This window comes from Aotus nancymaae, unplaced genomic scaffold, assembly GCF_030222135.1.
Source record: "Aotus nancymaae isolate 86718 unplaced genomic scaffold, 86718_ANA_hifiasm-v0.15.2.pri h1tg000020l, whole genome shotgun sequence".
NCBI lineage: Eukaryota > Metazoa > Chordata > Mammalia > Primates > Aotidae > Aotus > Aotus nancymaae.
In genome coordinates, this window is record NW_026988432.1 from 23,166,509 (window position 1) to 23,185,635 (window position 19,127).

Here is a 19,127-nt window from a genome sequence, read left to right on the forward strand (position 1 = left end):
TTCCGGTCGTTGAGAGTCAGCCTCACAGTTCCAGTCCTTCCAAGTGAGCTCAGCCTCCCCGCTTTCAAAGCATCCCCTCCCAAAAATAAGACATCATCTCAGCTAGTAGGCAGCCCCCCTCACCGCTTCTTTCGCTCCCTCTTCAGCGCCTTTCCTATCGCACCCCGGAGCCTCTCACACACAAAACAGATGGGAGACTGGAGAGAGAATTTGTCCAGGGGTGGGATTTAACAAACTCCTTGGAAGCCTTGATTCCCAGGGAAGAATGGCAGTGACCCAGCATAGACTGGACGCCCAGTCAGGCAGCCCAGAAAGAGGGATATTATACAAACAGGTGTAAAGACCCACTAACAACAGGTGTGAACCTATCTACCAAGCTGGAAAGAATCCAGTTTCAACCAAGTGGTGTATCAAAAAAAGAGGCCATCCAATGTTGGTTTATGTTTATTTTCCACTGACCCTATGAGTGAAGATATCCTTGACCATGTCTCCATCTAAGTATGTTCCAGCTCATGCGACGTTCCATCACCAGGTAATGCAACTGTTTGGGCTTTCTTCTTTTTACCCTTTGTAGCCTCTGGGCTCCCGGTCAGCCGGCACGTCTGCCGGGGACTCTTGGCCAGCAAGATGGTTCCAACCTGAATAGGGGAGTGCGCGGGAAGAAAAGAGAGAAAGAATAGAGAGGTCCGGAGGGTCAAGTGAGCCGTTTGCTCAAATGACAAATTTATTTTGCACACAGTTAGTATATATATCTTTGTCCTACTTCATTTGCAGGAACAGACACCAATATCTCATACATCAAAGGGAACAGAAAGTCCTGGGATACAAGCTTAGGCAGCAGATAACACAATAGTAAAATCAGGTACATAATCCGATACAATCAAGTCATCCAGACGGGTCTCATTATCAGGTTGGGGAAAGCTAAAGTTAAAAAGTTAACTATCTATGCAAGGCACCAGAGAGGCAGTAAGCCTGTTAACTATGCAAACAGCAGTGAAAGCTAAAGTTAAAAAGTTAACTATCTATGCAAGGCACCAGAGAGGCAGTAAGCCTGTTATCTATGCAAACAGCAGTCACAAGAACAAGCACAGGACCCAGCAAATGGGTAGACAAAGTCATAAAATGCAGAAACAGAAAATAAACACAATGTCTTCTCAGACCACATAGGTATCACCTTATCCTCTAGCAAAGTTGCTTTTAGATATCCTTTGATCTCAGTTTAACTTTCCCGATCTCGACTGCCTCCAACGGGAAACTGTGTCTGGGCTCAAGCTCACCATATGGTGAGGCCCAATTCCGAGGGGCTTCACATGGGAGCGATCCCCACAGTAGCCTACTAAATTTTACCTTCCTTTTTCTCTTACCAAATGAGAAAGTCCAGAAGCTGTAAGGTTCAGTTTAGTGGTTCAATTAAACACAGGTCTATGTGGCAGTAATAGTTAATGATTTGAAAATAAGACATATCCTGCTAGTGGTATGTTCTAATAATCTTCAAAGTCTCTAGATCTATAAATATCAAGTAGGTTTCTAAGAGGAAATCAAGAATGGTGTTTTATATGCTAATACAAGACCTGGTCAGGGATTAAACAAGGATCGTTAACGACATGAGCTTAAAAAGTTAGATTTTTGTATCCACCTTCCACCTAAATGTCTTTTTTTTTTTTTTTTTTTGAAGTCAGGTATGGAGTTTTCTTTTTTTTTTTTAATTGCATTTTAGGTTTTGGGGTACATGTGAAGAAGATGCAAGATTGTTGCATAGGTACACACATGACAGTGTGATTTGCTGCCTTCCTCCCCGTCACCTATATCTGGCATTTCTCCCCATGCTATCTCTCCCCATCTCCCCACCTAAATGTCTTTTTAAACTGAGTTTCTTCAAAACCGTTTCTTAAAGATTCTTTTTATAAACAGTATTTTTTTAAAGTTTTTCACACTATCTTTTTCTTTCATCTTGGGGCATATATATAGCAAATATTTCCTAATGAAGACAGTATAGATAAAAGACATTGAGAAAGATATAAAGGAAATTATCAAATATATTTACCTAATTCATGGATCAAAATAATTCTACTTCTGCCTTGTTTCCTCACAAGTTAAGAGATATGGAGATTTCCACAAGGATTTGGAGGGGATCCCCAATAGTTACTAAAATTCTGGATTAGCTCTGTCAGGAAAAGTAAAGGAACCAGGACTCTGCTAGGAAAGAGAAGGAGGTTATAATAATGGTTTACTAAAATTTTTCAAATATAGAGGCTCTCAACTACCTGTTGTGCCTTGCTGGAGAATTAAATAAGAGAAAATAGATTTACGATCCAAGCTGAAGAGTTTTAGGTGAGAGGTAAGGAAGAAATGTTCCAATAATTAAACTTTAAGAAGGTTTGTTTAAGTGCTAAGGAGGCAGATCTTTGGAGAGTTTTTTAAATGATGGATTTACACGTGTCCGTTTTGTAAAGAGAAACTAACCATTTTGTTATCCCAGTATAGGGCTTCACACTGTTTCAAGCATTTTTACATATATTAACTCAATCCTTATAATAATTTAGTGAGATGGATATTATTATCCTCATTCTATAGATGTGGAAATTGAAGTTCAAAGGTTAAGCAATTTACTCAAAATAATACAGCTGGTACTAAGTGACAAAGTCAGGATTTGAATCCTGCTCTGTTTTTTCCCTAACTGAAAGCTGGATAATGAGCAAAGGACCGGTGAGACTGAAGCTTCCTGAACTCATTCACAGAAGAAATAGTATCTAATATCTTTCTCAACTGTTGCTACACTTACAACAGTGCTTGTCTCAGTCCTTTTGGGCTACTATAAGAAATTACCAAAGACTGAGTGACTTGTAAACAATGAATTTAATTCTCACAGTTCTAGATCCTGGAAGTCTGACATCTGGGTGGCAGCATGGTTTGGTTCTGGTGAGGGCCCACTTCTGGTTGCAGACTGCTGACTTCTGGCAGTGTCCTCACATGGCAGAAGGGGCCAGTGAGCTCCCTGAGGTCCCTTTTGTGAGGCCACTAATCCCATTCACAAGGGCTTTGCCCTCATGACCTAATCATCTCCTAATATCACCTTGGGAGTTAGGATTTCAACATATGAATTTTAGGAAGACAAACATTCAGTCCATTGCAGTTTCTAAATTCAAGTAGGGTTCAGTCAATGTGTTTAAATTGAGTTGATTTAAACTTGATCCTATCTGAGGAGGTGACAGTTAAGCAAAGATACCTATGAAACAGTCATGTGAATACATTGGAGAAGAAGGTGACAAGCAGTAGAAACAGCAAGTACAAAGAACCTGAGGGAGGCAATTGCTTGATTGTATTTGAGGAACAGCCAGGAGATCAAATGATTGGAGCTAAGTGAACAAGAAGACTGGTAGGAGTTATATTTGAAGAGGAAGCCAGGGGTCAGATCACTTAGTGCCACTGCTACTCATTTTAAAAAGATTAATCCTCAAGAACACATAACCAACAGATCATGATGCTTCATAAGAGAAAGGAAGCATGATTAATCTGTTAGAAATTGAAATTATTTATTGAATAACTATCATCCAGGCACTGGGATAGAACCTGAAGCATATCATCTCATTTAATCCTCACACTAATTCTACAAGGTAGATATTATCCTAATTTTATACCTTGAGAAAAATGGAAAAACAGAAATATTAAGTAACATGCTTCACACAATAGGTGGCAGAGACAAAATATGACCCAGGTTTCTGATTCCAAAGTCTAGATTTTTCTACTGTACCACAGTTTCTCATTTGAAAGACTGTAAGGAGAGAGGGGTTCATGCATACATGCATTCAGCAAGTAATTATTGTTCATTTATATGTGACAGGCACTATAGAAATAGTATTAAAATGTAAGATAGCACTTAAGTTTTTACATGATTATATTCTTATCAGTTGTTTGTTTTTAAAACTTTGCAGATAGGTGGACTATAAGGTAATTGCCCAACAAATGGCTCAAGAAGTTTTAGGCTATAATCAAGATACGTTGGGCTGGAAAGTGATTAAAACTTCAGTAAGAAAATAAGTTAAATTATGTTTTCATAGTTTGTTTTTAAATAAGAAACAATTCATTGTAAAGATTTTATTTAAAAAAAAAATTCTGTGCCAGGTGCAGTGGGGTGCACTTATAGTACCAGCTACTCAGGAGGCTGAGACAGGAGGACCACTGGAGCCCAGGAGTTTAAGGCTGTCATGCGCTATGATTGTGCCTGTGAATAGCCACTACTCTCCAGACTGGGCAACATACTGTGGCTCTATTCTGAAAAATATATCTATATATATATATTTTTTATTTTTTTACAAACCAGAAAAAAAATCTTTTTAATTTTTGTTAGTTTTTCATTTTTATTTTTCTGCATTTGACAGCTAATTATTTGTGGATTTTTATTTCCCTTTGAGAAAAAGATAACTGTTTCCAGTAAGCCTTCTAGAAAATCCCATGGAAATCTGTGAGTACAATTTGCTGTTTATAATTACTGTTTTAACTTCAATGGCATTGTATCTGGAATTTCAGTGCTGCTTTATTAGCTATAATAAATTATTTTATAGTAATAAATAGAAATTATTGTCACTAGGCTAAAAAAAATGTGATATTAGTAAAATATAGCAATTAGATACCATCCAATCTTCTATTTCCAAATCTGATGACAATCAGATAAAAAAATCCCTTCTAATTACTAATTCACTAAAACAGGAAATTTCTACTTCAAGAAATAATTACTATAAAAGCAGATTGGTATTTTCTTGCTAACAATAATATTTTACGGAGTTTAAAACCCTTCACCTGTCCATTAAATGAACCACTAAAAAGTAAAGTTTATTTCTTCATTTTATTTTGTTTTTTTGAGACAGGTTCTGGCTCTGTTACTAGGCTGGAGTGCAGTGGCACAATCTCAGCTCACTGCAACCTCTCCCTCCTGGGCTCAAGCAGTCCTCTCACCTCTGCCTCCTGAGTAGCTGGGACTACAGGCACACACCACCATGGCCAACTAATTTTTCTATGTTTTTGTAGAGGTGGGGTTGCCCAGGCTGCTCTCAAACTCCTGAGCTCAAGCAATCTGCCTGTCTCAGCTTCCCAAAGTGCTGGAATTACAGGCATGTGCCACTGTGTCTGGCCTACTTCCTCATTTTAAATAAAATATGCATTTTTTTCTATATACTGCTTTTAAATACTTTTAAAGATCATATTATTTCAAATACAAGTACACTAAGGGAAAGTATGTTGCCTTTTTAGTTTTATTTTTCGGAGTTCGTTTATTGCTCATGATAGTACATCAAGGCCATCAGATCATCATAAATTTCATCCAGTTCCTTTTGGAGTCCATCACAGGCCTCTTACCAGACATTCCCCAGCACCAGCCCAGAGCCTGGTAGCCCCACTGGGTATAGACCCAGAATAACAATCACTGCAATCTGGCTCTCAGGAAGCCCCATTCCTAGGGAAAGGGGGAGAGCACATCAAGGGATCACCCCATGGGACTAGACAATCTGAACAACAGGCTTTTAAGTTCCAAAGCATTCCACTGGAATAGTCTACCCAAATAAAAAGAAAAAAGTAATTCTGGTAATCTGACAAAACAGGTTCTATAACACCTCTAAAACATACCAGCTCCCCAGAAATGGATCCAAACCAAGAGTCTGTGAATTGCCGTATAAAGAATTCAGAATGTTGATTATTAAGCTACTCAAGGAGATACCAGAGAAAGATGAAAACCAATTTAAAGATTTTTTTTATCGTACTTTAGGTTCTGCGGTACATGTGCCGATCATGCAGGATTGTTGCATAGGTACACGCATGGCAATGTGGTTTGCTGCCTCCATCACCCTGTCACCTACATCTGGCATTTCTCTCCATGGTATCACTTCCCAATCTCCCCACCACCCCCAGTATCCCTCCCTTGGTCTTCCCCCAACAGACCCCAGGGTGTTATGCTCCCCTCCATGTGTCCACGGGTTCTCATTGTTCAACACCTGCCAATGAGTGAGAACATGCGGTGTTTGATTTTCTGTTCTTGTGTCAATTTGCTGTGAATGATGGCTTCCAGATTCAGCCATGTCCCTACGAAGGACACAAACTCATCGTTTTTTTATGGCTGCATAATATTCAATGGTGTATATGTGCCACATTTTCCTTGTCCAGTCTATCATTGGTGGGCATTTGGGTTGGTTCCAGGTCTTTGCTATTGTAAACAGTGCCGCTGTGAACATACGTGTGCGTGTGTGTGTCTTTATAGTAGAATAATTTATAATCCTTTGGGCATATACCCAGTAGTGGGATTGCTGGGTCAAATGGAATTTCTATTTCTAGGTCCTTGAGTAAGCACCACACTGTCTTCCGCAATGGTTGAACTAGTTTACACTCCCACTAACAGTGTAAAACTGTCCCTGTTTCTCCACATCCTCTCCAGCATCTGTTGTCTCCAGATTTTTTAATGATTGCCATTCTAACTGGTGTGAGCTGGTATCTCAGTGTGGTTTTGATTTGCATTTCCCCAATAATCAGTGATGATGAGCATTTTTTCATATGTTTGTTGGCCTCATATATGTCTTCTTTTGAAAAGTGTTTGTTTGGATGGGTTTGTTTGTTTGTTTCTTGTAAATCTGTTTTAGTTCTTTGGAGATTCTGGATACTAGCCCTTTGTCAGATGGGTAGATTGCAAACATTTTTTCCCATTCCATTGATTGCTGGTTCACTCTAATGATTGTTTCTTTTGCTGTACAGGACCTCTGGAGGATAATTAGGTCCCATTTGTCTATTTTGGCTTTTGTTGCCAATGCTTTTGGTGTTAGACATGAAGTTCTTGCCTATGCCTATGTCCTGAATGGTTTTGCCTAGGTTTTCTTCTAGGGTTTTTATGGTGTTAGGTCTTATGTTTAAACCTTTAATCCATCTGGAGTTAATTTTAGTGTAAGGTGTCAGGAAGGGGTCCAGTTTTTGCGTTCTGCACACTGCTAGCCAGTTATCCCAACATCCTTTATTAAACAGGGAATCCTTTCCCCATTGCTTGTTTTTGTCAGGTTTGTCAAATATCAGATGGTTGTAGGTGTGTGGTGTTGCCTCCAAGGCCTCTGTTCTATTCCATTGGTCTATATCTCTGTTTTGGTACCAGTACCATGATGTTTTGATTACTGTAGCCTTGTAGTATAGTTTGAAGTCTGGTAGTGTGATGCCTATGGCTTTGTTCTTCTTGCTTGGGATTGTCTTGGCTATGTGGGCTCTCTTTTGGTTCCATATGAAGTTTAAGGTGGTTTTTTCCAGTTCTGTGAAGAAGGTCATTGGTAGCTTGATGGGGATAACATTGAATCTATAAATTACTTTGGGCAATATGGCCATTTTCATGATACTGATTCTTCCTAACCATAAGCATGGAATGTTTTTCCATCTGTTTGTTTTCTCTCTTATTTCCTTGAGCAGTGGTTTGTGGTTCTCCTTGAAGAGGTCCTTTACATCCTTTGTTAGTTATATTCCTAGGTATTTTATTCTCTTTGTAGCAATTGTGAATGGGAGTTTGCTCATGATTTGGCTCTCTGTTAGTCTGTTATTGGTGTATAGAAAAGTTTGTGATTTCTGCACATTGATTTTGTATCCTGAGACTTTGCTGAAGTTGCTTATCAGTTTAAGGAGATTTGAGGCTGAGATGATAGGGTCTTCTAAATATACTATCATGTCATCTGCAAATAGAGACAATTCAACTTTCTCTTTTTCTAATTGAAAACACTTTTTTTTTTTCTTGCCTAATTGCTCTGGCTAGAACTTCCAATACTATATTGAATAGGAGTGGTGAGAGAGGGCATCCTTGTCTAATGCTGGATTTCAAAGGGAATGCTTCCAGTTTTTGCCCATTCAGTATGATATTGGCTGTAGGTTTGTCATAAATAGCTTTTATTATTTTGAGATATGTTCCTTCAATACCTAGTTAATTGAGAGTTTTTAGCATAAAGGGTTGTTGAATTTTGTCAAAGGCCTTCTCCACATCTATTGAGATAATCATGTGGTTTTTGTCTTTGGTTCTGTTTATGTGGTGGATTATGTTTATAGACTTGCATATGTTGAACCAGCCATGCATCCTCAGAATGAAGCCTACTTGTTTGTGATGGATAAGCTTTTTGATATGCTGTTGCAGTCAGTTTGCCAGTATTTTATTGAAGATTTTTGCATCTATGTTCATGGTGGATATTGGCCTGAATTTTTTTTTTTTTTTTTTTGAGTCTCTGCTGGGTTTTGGTATCAGTATGATGTTGGTCTCATAAAATGATTTGGGAAGGATTCCCTCTTTTTGTATTGTTTGGAATAGTTTCAGAAGGAATGGTACCAGCTCCTCTTTGTATGTCTCATAGAATTAGCTGTGAACCCATCTGGACCTGGACTTTTTTTGGTTGGTAGGCTATTAATTGCTGCCTCAACTTCAGCACTTGTTATTGGTCTGTTCAAGGTTTCAACTTCTTCCTAGTTTAGGCTTGGGAGGGTGCAAGTGTCCAGGAATTTATCCATTTCTTTCAGATTTACTGGTTTATGTCCATAGAGTTGTTAGTAGTAATCTCTGATAGTAGTTTGTATTTCTGTGGAGTCAGTGGTGATATCCTCTTTATCATTTTATTGCACTATTTGATTCTTCTCCCTTTTCTTTTTTATTAATCTGACTAGCGCTCCATTTTTGTATCTTTTCAAAAAAGCAGATCCTAGATTTATTGATTTTTTGAAGAATTTTTTGTGCATCTCCTTCAGTTCTGCTCTGATCTTATTTATTTCTTGTCTTCCACTAATTTTTGAGTTTTTTTTAACTTGCTCCTCTTGCTCTTTCAATTTTGATGATAGGGTGTCAATTTTAGATCTTTCCTTGCTTCTCTGGTGGGCATTTATTGCTATAAATTTCCCTCCAGACACTGCTTTTAATGTTTACCAGAGATTCTGGTACGTTGTGTCTTCATTCTCATTGGTTTCTAAGAAAATCTTTATTTCTGCCTTCATTTCATTGTTTATCCAGTTGACATTCAGGAGCCAGTTGTTCAGTTTCCATGAAGCTGTGTGGTTCTGAGTTAGTTTCTTAATTCTGAGTTCTAATGTGATTACCCTGTGGTCTGAGAGACTGTTTGTTATGATTTCTGTTCTTTTGCATTTGCTGAGGAGTGATTTACTTCCAATTATGTGGTCAGTTTTACAGTAGGTGTGATGTGGTGCTGAGAAGAATGTATATTCTGTGGATTCAGGGTGGAAATTTCTGCAGATGTCTGTTAGGTCTGCTTGATCAAGATCTGAGTTCAAGTCCTAGATATCCTTGTTAATTTTCTGTTTCAGTGACCTGTCTAATATTGACAGTGAAGTGTTAAAGTCTCCCACTATTATTTTGTGGGAGTCTAAGTCTCTTTGTAGGTCATTAAGAACTTGCTTTATGTACCTGGGTGCTCCTGTATTGGGTGCGTATATACAAGGATCATTAGCTCTTCTTGATGCATTGATCCTTTTACCATTATGTAATGCCCTTCTTTGTCTCTTTTGATCTTTGTTCGTTTGAAGTCCATTTTGTCAGAGACTAGAATTGCAACTCCTAATTTTTTTTGCTCTCCATTTGCTTGATAAATCTTCCTCCATCCCTTTATTTTGAGGCTATGAGTGTCCTTGCACGTGAGATGAGTTTCCTGAATAGAGCACACCAATGGGTCTTGACTTTTTTTATCCAATTTGCCAGTCTGTGTCTTTTGATTAGGGCATTTAGCCTATTTACATTTAAACTTAATATTGTTATGTGTGAATATGATCCTGCCATTTTGATGCTAGCTGGGTGTTTTGCCCGTTAGTTGACACATTTTCTTCATCGTGTCAATGGTTTTTATGATTTGGTACGTGTTTGGAGTGGCTGGTACTGGTTGTTCCTTTCCTTGTTTAGTGCTTCTTTCAGGAGCTCTTGTAAGGCAGGCCTTCTGGTGACTAAATCTCTCAGCAATTGCTTGTCCGTTAAGGGTTTTATTTCTCCTTTGCTTATGAAGCTTAGTTTGGTTGGATATGAAATTCTAGGTTGAAAGTTCTTTTCTTTCAGGATATTGAATATTGGCCCCCACTCTCTTCTGGCTTGTAGGGTTTCTGCCGAGAGATTCACTGTGAATCTGATGGGCTTCCCTTTGTGGGTAACCGAACCTTTCTCTCTTGCTCCCCTTAACATTTTTTCCTTCATTTCAACCCTGGTGATTCTGATGATTATGTGCCTTGGGGTTGCTCTTCTTGAGGAGTATCTTTGTGATGTTCTCTGTGTTTCCTGGACTTGAATATTGGCTTACCTTGCTAGGTTGGAGAAGTTCTCCTGGATAACATCCTCAGGATTGTTTTCCAGCTTGGATTCATTCTCTTTGTCACATTCAGGTACACCTATCAAATGTAGATTAGGTCCTTTCACATAATGCCATATTTCTTGGAGGCTTTGTTTATTTCTTTTCACTCTTTTTTCTCTATTTTTGCCTTCTCATTTTATTTCATTGAGTTGATCTTCAATATCTGATATCCTTTCTTCTGCTTGGTCTATCCGGCTATTTAAACTTGTGTATGCAAAGTTCTCATGCTGTGTTTTTCAGCTCCATCAAGTCGTTTGTATTCTCTAAGCTGTTTATTCTAGTTACATCTCATCTAACCTTTTTTCAAGGTTCTTAGTTTCGTTGCATTGGGTTAGCACGTGTTCTTTTGGCTCTGAGAAGTTTGTTATTACCCACCTTCTGAAGCCTGTTTCTGTCAATTCATCAGATTCATTCTCCATCCATCTTTGATCCCTAGCTGGTGAGGAGTTGGAATCCCTTGGAGGAGGAGAGGCATTCTGGTTTTTGGTGTTTTCATCCTTTTTGCGCTGGTTTGTTCCCATCTCTGTGGATTTATCTACCCGTGGTATTTGTAGTTGGTGACTTTCGGATGGGGTCTCTGAGTGGATGTCTTTTTTGTTGATATTGAAGCTATTTCTTTCTGCTTCTTAGTTTTCCTTCTAACAGTCAGACCCCTCTGCTGCCGGACCACTGGAGATTCACTCCAGACCCTGCTCACCTGGGAATCGTCCACAGGGGCTGCAGAACACCTAGAGTTGCTGCCAGTTTCTTCCTCTGCTATCCTCATCCCAGAAGGGTACCTGCCAGATGTTGGCCTGAGCTCTCCTTTATGAGGTGTTTCTTTGGGTATATGGGGGTTGGGGAGTTGCTTGAGGAGACAGTCTGTCCCTTATAGGAGCTTAAGTGCTGTGCTGGGAGCTTCGTTGTTCCATGCAGAGCTGCTGGACAAGTACCTTAAGTCTGCTGCACCTGAACTCATAACTGCCTCTTTTCCCAGGTGCTCTGTCCTAGGAAGGTCAGCTTTATTTATAAGTTCCTGTCATGCTGCTGCCTTTTTTCATAGATGCCCTGCCCCACACGGAGTAGTCTAGTCACAGTCTGCCAGCAGAGGTGTTGCTGAGCTGCCACAGGCTCTGCCCAGCTGCTGTGTGAACTGCTTCGGTAGTGGCAGACTGTGTCAGTAGTGGGGGATGCCCTTCCCGCCAACTGAGCTGGACCGTCCTGGGTCCAGCTGCACTTGCTGCAAAACTCTCAATCCAGAGCATTTCAGATTGCTTGTTTGGTGGGGGTGGTACCTGCTGATCCAGATCGCGTGGCTCCCTGTCTCTGCCCCCTCCCTTTCAGTTGAATGGGCGGCTCTGTCTCCCAGGTGTTCCAGGTGCCAGTCGAAACAGTCACTCAGACTTGTGTGAGTTTCTGTGCACCAACTGGCACCAGCTGGAACCGCTGCACTGAAAACTCATGGTGCTTTTTGACCCAGGAATCTCCTGGTCTGTGGGCAGTGAATTTTTTTTTTTAAATACAGGAAATAGATGAAAAAATCTCCAGGGAAATAGGTATCATAAAGAAAAAAATCGCAACTTCTGGAAGTGAAAGACACACTTAGAGAAGTACAAAATGCACTGGAAAGTTTCAACAACAGACTAGAACAAGTAGAAGAAAGAACTTCAGAACCCAAATTCAAGACTTTCAAATTAACCCAGTCAGACAAAGACAAAGAAAAAAGAATTTTTGAAAGCTGGGATTAGGCATAGTGGCTCATGCCTGTAATCCCAACACTTTGGGAGGTGAGGTGGGTGGATCACCTGAGCTCAGGAGTTTGAGACCAGCGTGGGCAACATGGCAAACCCTGTCTCTACTAAAAATACAAAATATTAGCTGTGCATGGTGGTGGATGCCTGTGGTCCCAGCTGCTTGAGAAGCTGATAGTGGGAGGATCACTTGAGCTTGGGAGGTGGAGGTTACAGTGAACCGAAACCACACCATTGCACTCCAGCCTGGGTGAAAGAGCAAGACCCTGTCTCAAAGAAACAAAAACAAAAAACAAAAACGGGCAAAGCCTCCAAGGTATTTGGAATTATGTTAAACATCCAAACCTAAGAATAATTGGTGTTCCTGAGGAAGAAGAGAAATTTAAAAGATTGCAAAACTTATTTGAGGGAAAAATTGAGGAAAACTTCCCTGGCCTTGCTAGAGATCTTGACATCTAAATGTCAGAAGCTCAAAGAACACCTGGAAAATTTATTGCAAAAAGATCATCACCTAGACACATAGTTATTAGGTTATCTACAGTCAAGACAAAGGAAAGAATCTTAAGAGCTGTGAGACAAAAGCATCAGATAACCTATAATGGAAAACCTATCACATTAACAGCAGATATTTCAGCACAAACCTTCCAAGCCAGAAGGAATTGCTGTTCCATCTTTAGCCTCCTGAAACAGAATAATTGTCAACCAAGAATTTTGTATCCAGCAAAACTAAGCTTCATAAAAGGAGAGCTAAAGTCTTTTTCAGACAAACAAATGCTCAATTCCACCGCAGTGGAATAAAACTGGAAATTAACTCCAAAAGCAACTCTAAAACTGCAAATACATGGAAATTTGATAATCTGCTCTTGAATGATATTTGAGTCAACAATGAAATCAACATGGAAATTTTAAAATTATTTGAACTGAACAATAATAATGATACAACTTATCAAACCTCTGGGTGATGCTAGGAGGAAAGTATGTAGTATTAAATGCCTACATCAAAAAGCCTGAAAGAGCACAAATAGACAATTTAAGCTTACACCTCAAGGAACTAGAGAAACATGAACAAACCAAACCCAAACCCAGCAGAAGAAAAGAAATAACAAAGATCAGACCAAGAACTAAGTGAAATAGAAACAAACAAAATGTAAATGAAACAAAAAGCTGGTTCTTTGAAAAGATAAATAAACTTGACAGACAATTAGTGAGATTAATGAAGAAAAGAGGGAAGATCCAAATAAGCTCAATTAGAAATGAAATGGGCGATATTACAACTGATACCACAAAAATACAAAAGATCATTCAGGGCTACTATGAACACCTTTACATGCACAAACTGGAAAATCTGGAGGAGATTGACAAATTCTGAGAAAAATACAACCCTCCTAGATTAAATCAGGAAGAAATAGAAAATATGAGAACAAAAAAAAGTAGCAAGATTGAAAGAATCTTTTTTTAAAAAAATTGCCAGCAAAATGCCCAGAACCACATGGATTCACAGCCGAATTCTATTAGACATTCAAAGAAAATTGGTATGATCATACTGAAACTATTCCAAAACATAGAGAAAGAAGGATTCCTCCCTAAATCATTCTATGAGGCCAGTTTCATCCTAATACCAAAACCAGGAAATGACATAACTAAAAAAAGAAAACCACCACAGACCAATATCCTTGATGAACATAAAGGCAAAAATCCCCAACAAAATACAAGCTAACCAAATCCAACAGCATATCAAAAAAATAATATATGCCATGATCAAGTGGGTTTTATACCCATGATGCAGGGATGATTTAACATACCCAAGTCAATAAATGTGCTACATCACATAAGCAAAATTAAAAACAAAATGTGTGATCATCTCAATAGATGCAGAAAAAGCATTGAACAAAATCCATCATCCCTTTATGACTAAAACCCTCAACAAAATAGGCATAGAAGGAACTTACCTCAAAGTAATAAAAGCCATCTATGACAAACCCACAGCCAGCATTATACTGAACAGGGAAAAATTGAAAGCATTCCTCCTAAGAACTGAAACAAGACAAGGATGCCTATTTTCGCCACTTTTATTCAACATAGTACCAGAAGTCCTAGCCAGAGCAATCATCCAAATGGATGGAATACTACTCAGTTATAAAAAGGAACAAAACAATGGAATTCACAGCAACCTGGATGGAGTTGGAGACCATTATTCTAAGTGAAGTAACTCAGGAATGGAAAACCAAACATGATATGTTCTCACTTATAAGTGAAAGCTAGGCTCCAAGAACACAAAGGCGTAAGAATTGTATAATGGACTTTGGGACCTCTGGAGAAAGGGTGGGAGGAGGGTGAATGATAAAAGACTACACATTGGGTACAGTGTACACTGCTCAGGTAATGGGTGCACCAAAATCTCAGAAATTACCACCAAAGAATGTATCCATGTAGCCAAAAACCACCTGTTCCCCCAAAAACCACCTGTTCCCCCAAAAACTATTGAAATAAGTCCAAACATTTTATCATGATCTGCAGATCACTATCTGGGCCCTGCTTACCTCTCTGACCTCATTTCTGACCACTTCTCTTCATTCTCCCCATGTCACAGCCGCAACAAAATTTTGTTGTTTGAATGCACTGAACTTAAACCCAGCTCAGAGCCTTCTTAGTTGCTCTTCTCTTGCCTGACAAGCTATTCCTCCAAATGTTTCCAAGTCTAATGTCATTTTTATGTTCAAGATCTCAGTTTCATTTTCTCCTCTTCAGAATGACCTTCCTGGCCACTTGGCCAAAGTTCCCAAATACGTACACTCAGCTTCTATTTACTACACTGTTCTGCTGTTATCTTCTTCATAGCACTTTTCACTATATGAAATTTATCTTCTTTGTTTTCTTATGTATTATATGTATCTCTTATTAGAATATAAACTTGATGAGGATACTAACCTTAATAGGCACCAGACTAGAAATAAATCACTTGTGTTCACTGCAGTATCCCTAGAACAGTGCCTCTCAGCGAGATGCTCAATAAATGTTTATTGAATGAATTTATGGATGTTAGTTATATTATATTGGCTACCAAATGGAAAGTTATATATCTTATAACTTCAGTACAAAAAAAAAACTCAAGATAATTTTTCAACACTTATGCCTTTTCTTAACATTTTGCCACCCAAAAAGGGCCTTTTGTGGTTAGCTTTAAGCATTTGCCTCTATGTGTGAGAAGAGGGGCATTTCTTTGATTGGAATTTCATTTCTTTCTGCTTTTAAAGTATGAAATGCAGACCTACCAGCCTACAGGTCTACACATTTCCCTAAGTGTTACAAGCAGTGAACATTAATGTCTTCTTATATGACAGGCACTATGCTAACTACTTTTCTTTTCTAAATGTATTTCTCATATTTCCCACAATGTAAGCACTATTATCCCCATTTTACAGATGAATAAGGGTCTGGGTAAGTTACAATCTCCAAGTCACCTAGTTAGTGAGACAAAAACTTAGACAACAAGACTTTACCTTAGAAGGCTGTACTTTCTTAATCATTACTCTCTCTGACATCCTCAATACTGTCAGACGTATCTGTGGAATAATGAAGACAGATTATCCAGAGATGGATTCTAGCAGAATGTACCTTTTCTCTACCTTTATGCATTTCATGGTTGTTTAGCATGCTACGTTCTCCTCTGACAGTTATTTCCATACTACTTATTACTACCATCATTACCACCACTTCATTTAATCCTCTATTCTACCTCTGAGGCAGACACTTGAGACGGTTTGTAAGTTTTATAAATTAAAACTTTCAGATTTAAACATTGTATTAGTCAATTTTCATACTGCTGATAAATCCCAAAGTGTTGGGTTTACAGGTATTAACCACCGAGCCCAGCCTTCCAGTATAACGTTTAATAGCAGTGACAAGAATGGACATCCTTGTCTTATTCCTGATCTTAATAGAAAAGTATTTAGTTTTTCACCATTAAGTATGGTGTTAGCAGTGGATTTTTCATAGGTGCCCTCTATCAAGTTGAAGACATTTCCCTAGACCATTAAAGAAGTAAACATTCTTCTTTAGATAAATGTTTACTCAAACTTTTTTTTTATTGGATTGTCTTTTTATTGAGTTGGAAGAGTTATTTATACATTGTGGATACTAGTTTAGTATCACATATATGTTTTGCAACTATTTTCTCCCATTCTGTAGGTTGTCTTCTCACTTTCTTGATGGTGTCCTTGGAAGCACAATTTTTTAAAATTTTGGTGAAGTTCAATTTATCAATCTTCTGTTGTATTAGTTGTGCTGTTGTTAGGTCATATCTTTGCATTTAGATATCCAGTTGTCCCAACACTATTTTACATGTAGGTCAGCTTTGATCACTTTGAGTTAATTTTCTCTATGGTGTGAGGTAGGAGTCCAATTCAATCTTTGCATTTATGTATCCAATTATCCCAGCACTATCTTTGGTTTAGGTTGCTCTGACCCAAGGTCACAAAGATTTATTTCTAAGAATTTATAGTTTTACCTCTTACATGTAGGTCGGTTTTGATTACTTTGTGTTAATTTTCTGTATGGTGTGAGGTAGGAGTCCAATTTAATCTTTGCATTTAGATATCCAATTGTCCCAGCATTATTTGTTAAAGATTCTTTTTTCCTCATTAAATTGTCTGGGCTCCTTTGTCAAAAGTCAATTGACCATACATGTTAGGGTTTTCCTTTGGATGGTCAATTATATTCAATTGATCTCTATGTCTATTCTTAGGCCAATACCACACAACCTTCATTACTTTAGCCTTTTAGTAAGTTTTGAAATTAAGAAGTGTGAGTTCTCCAACCTTTCTCTTTTTCAAGACTGTCTCGGCTACAATGGTTCCCTTGCATTTCCATATGAATTTTAGACACTCCAGCCTGAGCAAAAGAACAAGACCCCATCTCACAAATAAGTCAGCTGGGATTTTGACAGAGATTGCTGTGAATCTGTAGTTCAATTTGGAGAGTTATTGCCATTTTAAAAATTGTCTTCCAATACATAAACATAGCATGTCTTTCTGTTTATTTTAAGCTTCTCTAACTTCTTTTAAAATGTTTTATAAGTTTCATTATGTCTTAAACTTGTTTTTTACTCTTAACACCATTCAGTGACTTTTGTTAAATTTATTTCAAAGTTTTATTATTTTTGATGTTATTCCAAATGGAATTGTTTTCTGAATTACTTTAAAAATTTTTTAATGCCAGTATATAGAAATAAAATTGATTTTTATATATTGATTCAGTATTTTGAAGCTTTACTGGACTTATTAGTTGTATTATTTTAGTGGATCCTGTTGTTTTATCTGTATATAAAATCCTGTCATGAAGAGTTTTACTTCTTCCTTTTCAGTTTGGATAACTTTTATTTGTTTTTCTAACCTAATTGCCTGGGCTAGTACCTCCAGTACAATTGCCTGGGCTGTACCTCCAGTACAATTTTTTTTTTTTTTTTTTGGAGACAGAGTCTCACTCTGTCACCAAGGCTGGAGTGCAGTGGTGTGATCTTGGCTCACTGCAACCTCTGCCTCCCGGGTTCAAGCAATTCTGCCTCAACTTCCTGAGTACCTGGGATTACAGGCACACACCACCACACCTGGCTAATTTTTGTGTTGTTAGTAGAGATGGGATTTCACCATGTTGGTCAGGCTGGTTGCGAACTCCTGACTTCATGATCCACCCACCTTGGCCTCCCAAAGTGTTGAGATTACAGGTATTAGCCACTGAGCCCAGCCCTCCAGTATAACATTTAATAGCAGTGACAACAGTGGTCATCCTTGTCTTATTCCTGATCTTAATAGAAAAGTATTTAGTTTTTCACCATTAAGTGTGATGTTAGCAGTGTATTTTTCATAGGTGCCCTTTATCAAGTTAAAGACATTTCCCTAGTCCCCTCACTTTATGAGTGCTTTATCCTGAATGGGTGTTGGATTTTGTCATATGCTTTTTCCACATCTATAGAAATGATGTGGTTTTGTTCTTTAGTCTATTAAAATGTTATATTACAATAATTGATAATAATTGATAATTCATATGGTAAACCAACCTTGCATTCTGGGATAAATCCCACTTGGTCATGGTTTATAATCCTTTTTATACATTGCTATATTTGGTAGGCTGGTACTTTCCTGCAGATTTTTGCATATATATTCATAAACGATACTGGTGTGTAGTTTTATTTTCTTATGATGTCTTTATCTCGTTTTTATATCAGGTTAAAACTTGTCTGGGAAATGTTTCCTCCACTTTTATTTTCTGGAATAGTTTGTGAAGGATTGATGTAAATTTTTCTTTAAATATTTGGTCAGATTTACCAGTGAAGCCATCTGAGCATGGGCTCTTTTTGTGGGGATTATTTGAATTACTAATTCAATTTCTGTCTTGTTATAGATACATTAAGATGTTCTATTTCTTCTTAAATCAGTTTCAGTAATTTGCATTTTTCTAGGACGTTGTCCATTTCATCCAAGTTATCTAATTTATTGACACATCATCCTTCTCTTGCAACCCTTTTTATTTTTATAGGGTCAATAGTCCTCACTTTCAGTCTTGATTTTAGTTGAGTCTTCTCTCTTTTTTGCTTAGTCCATCTAGCTAAACATTTATCAATTCTGTTGATCTTTTCAAAGATACAACTTGTGGTTTTGTTTATTTTCTTATTTTTCTATTCTCATTTTCATTGCCTTCTGCTATAATCCTTATTATTTCCTGCCTTCTACTATCTTTGCTTTAGATTGCTCTTCTTTTTCTAGTTTTCTAAAATTAAAGGCTAGGTTATTGATTTCAGAACTTCTTTTTTAAAAATATAGACATTTACAACTATAAAATTTTCCTCTAAGCACTGCTTTTGCAGCATCCCATAAGTTTTGGCATGTTGGGTTTTCATTTTTATTTATCTCAAATTATTCTCTTATTTTCCTTTGGCTTTATTTTTCTTCTTTGATTTATTGGTTATTTAACAATCTTTTGTTTAATTTCCGCATATTGGTGAATTTCAAAAATTTCTGTTGTTAAGATTTAATTCCACTGTGATGGAAAAAAAGCTTTGTAA

At 37.8% G+C, this 19,127-nt stretch overlaps 1 protein-coding gene across 3 annotated transcripts in view; it reads left to right on the top strand.

The window, feature by feature from the left end:
* Nucleotides 1–3,963: 3,963 nt before the first annotated feature.
* Nucleotides 3,964–19,127, top strand: part of STARD6 (StAR related lipid transfer domain containing 6) — a 30,602-nt gene continuing 15,438 nt past the window's right edge. Inside the window, exons 1-2 of one of the 3 annotated variants that reach the window (XM_064378963.1) lie at nt 3,964–4,026; nt 4,380–4,462. In XM_064378963.1, coding sequence (XP_064235033.1) covers nt 3,964–4,026; nt 4,380–4,462 — 146 coding nt within the window. The remainder of the gene's footprint in view (nt 4,027–4,379; nt 4,463–19,127) is intronic. The other 2 variants (XM_012464256.3, XM_064378964.1) reach the window with 2 other exon arrangements.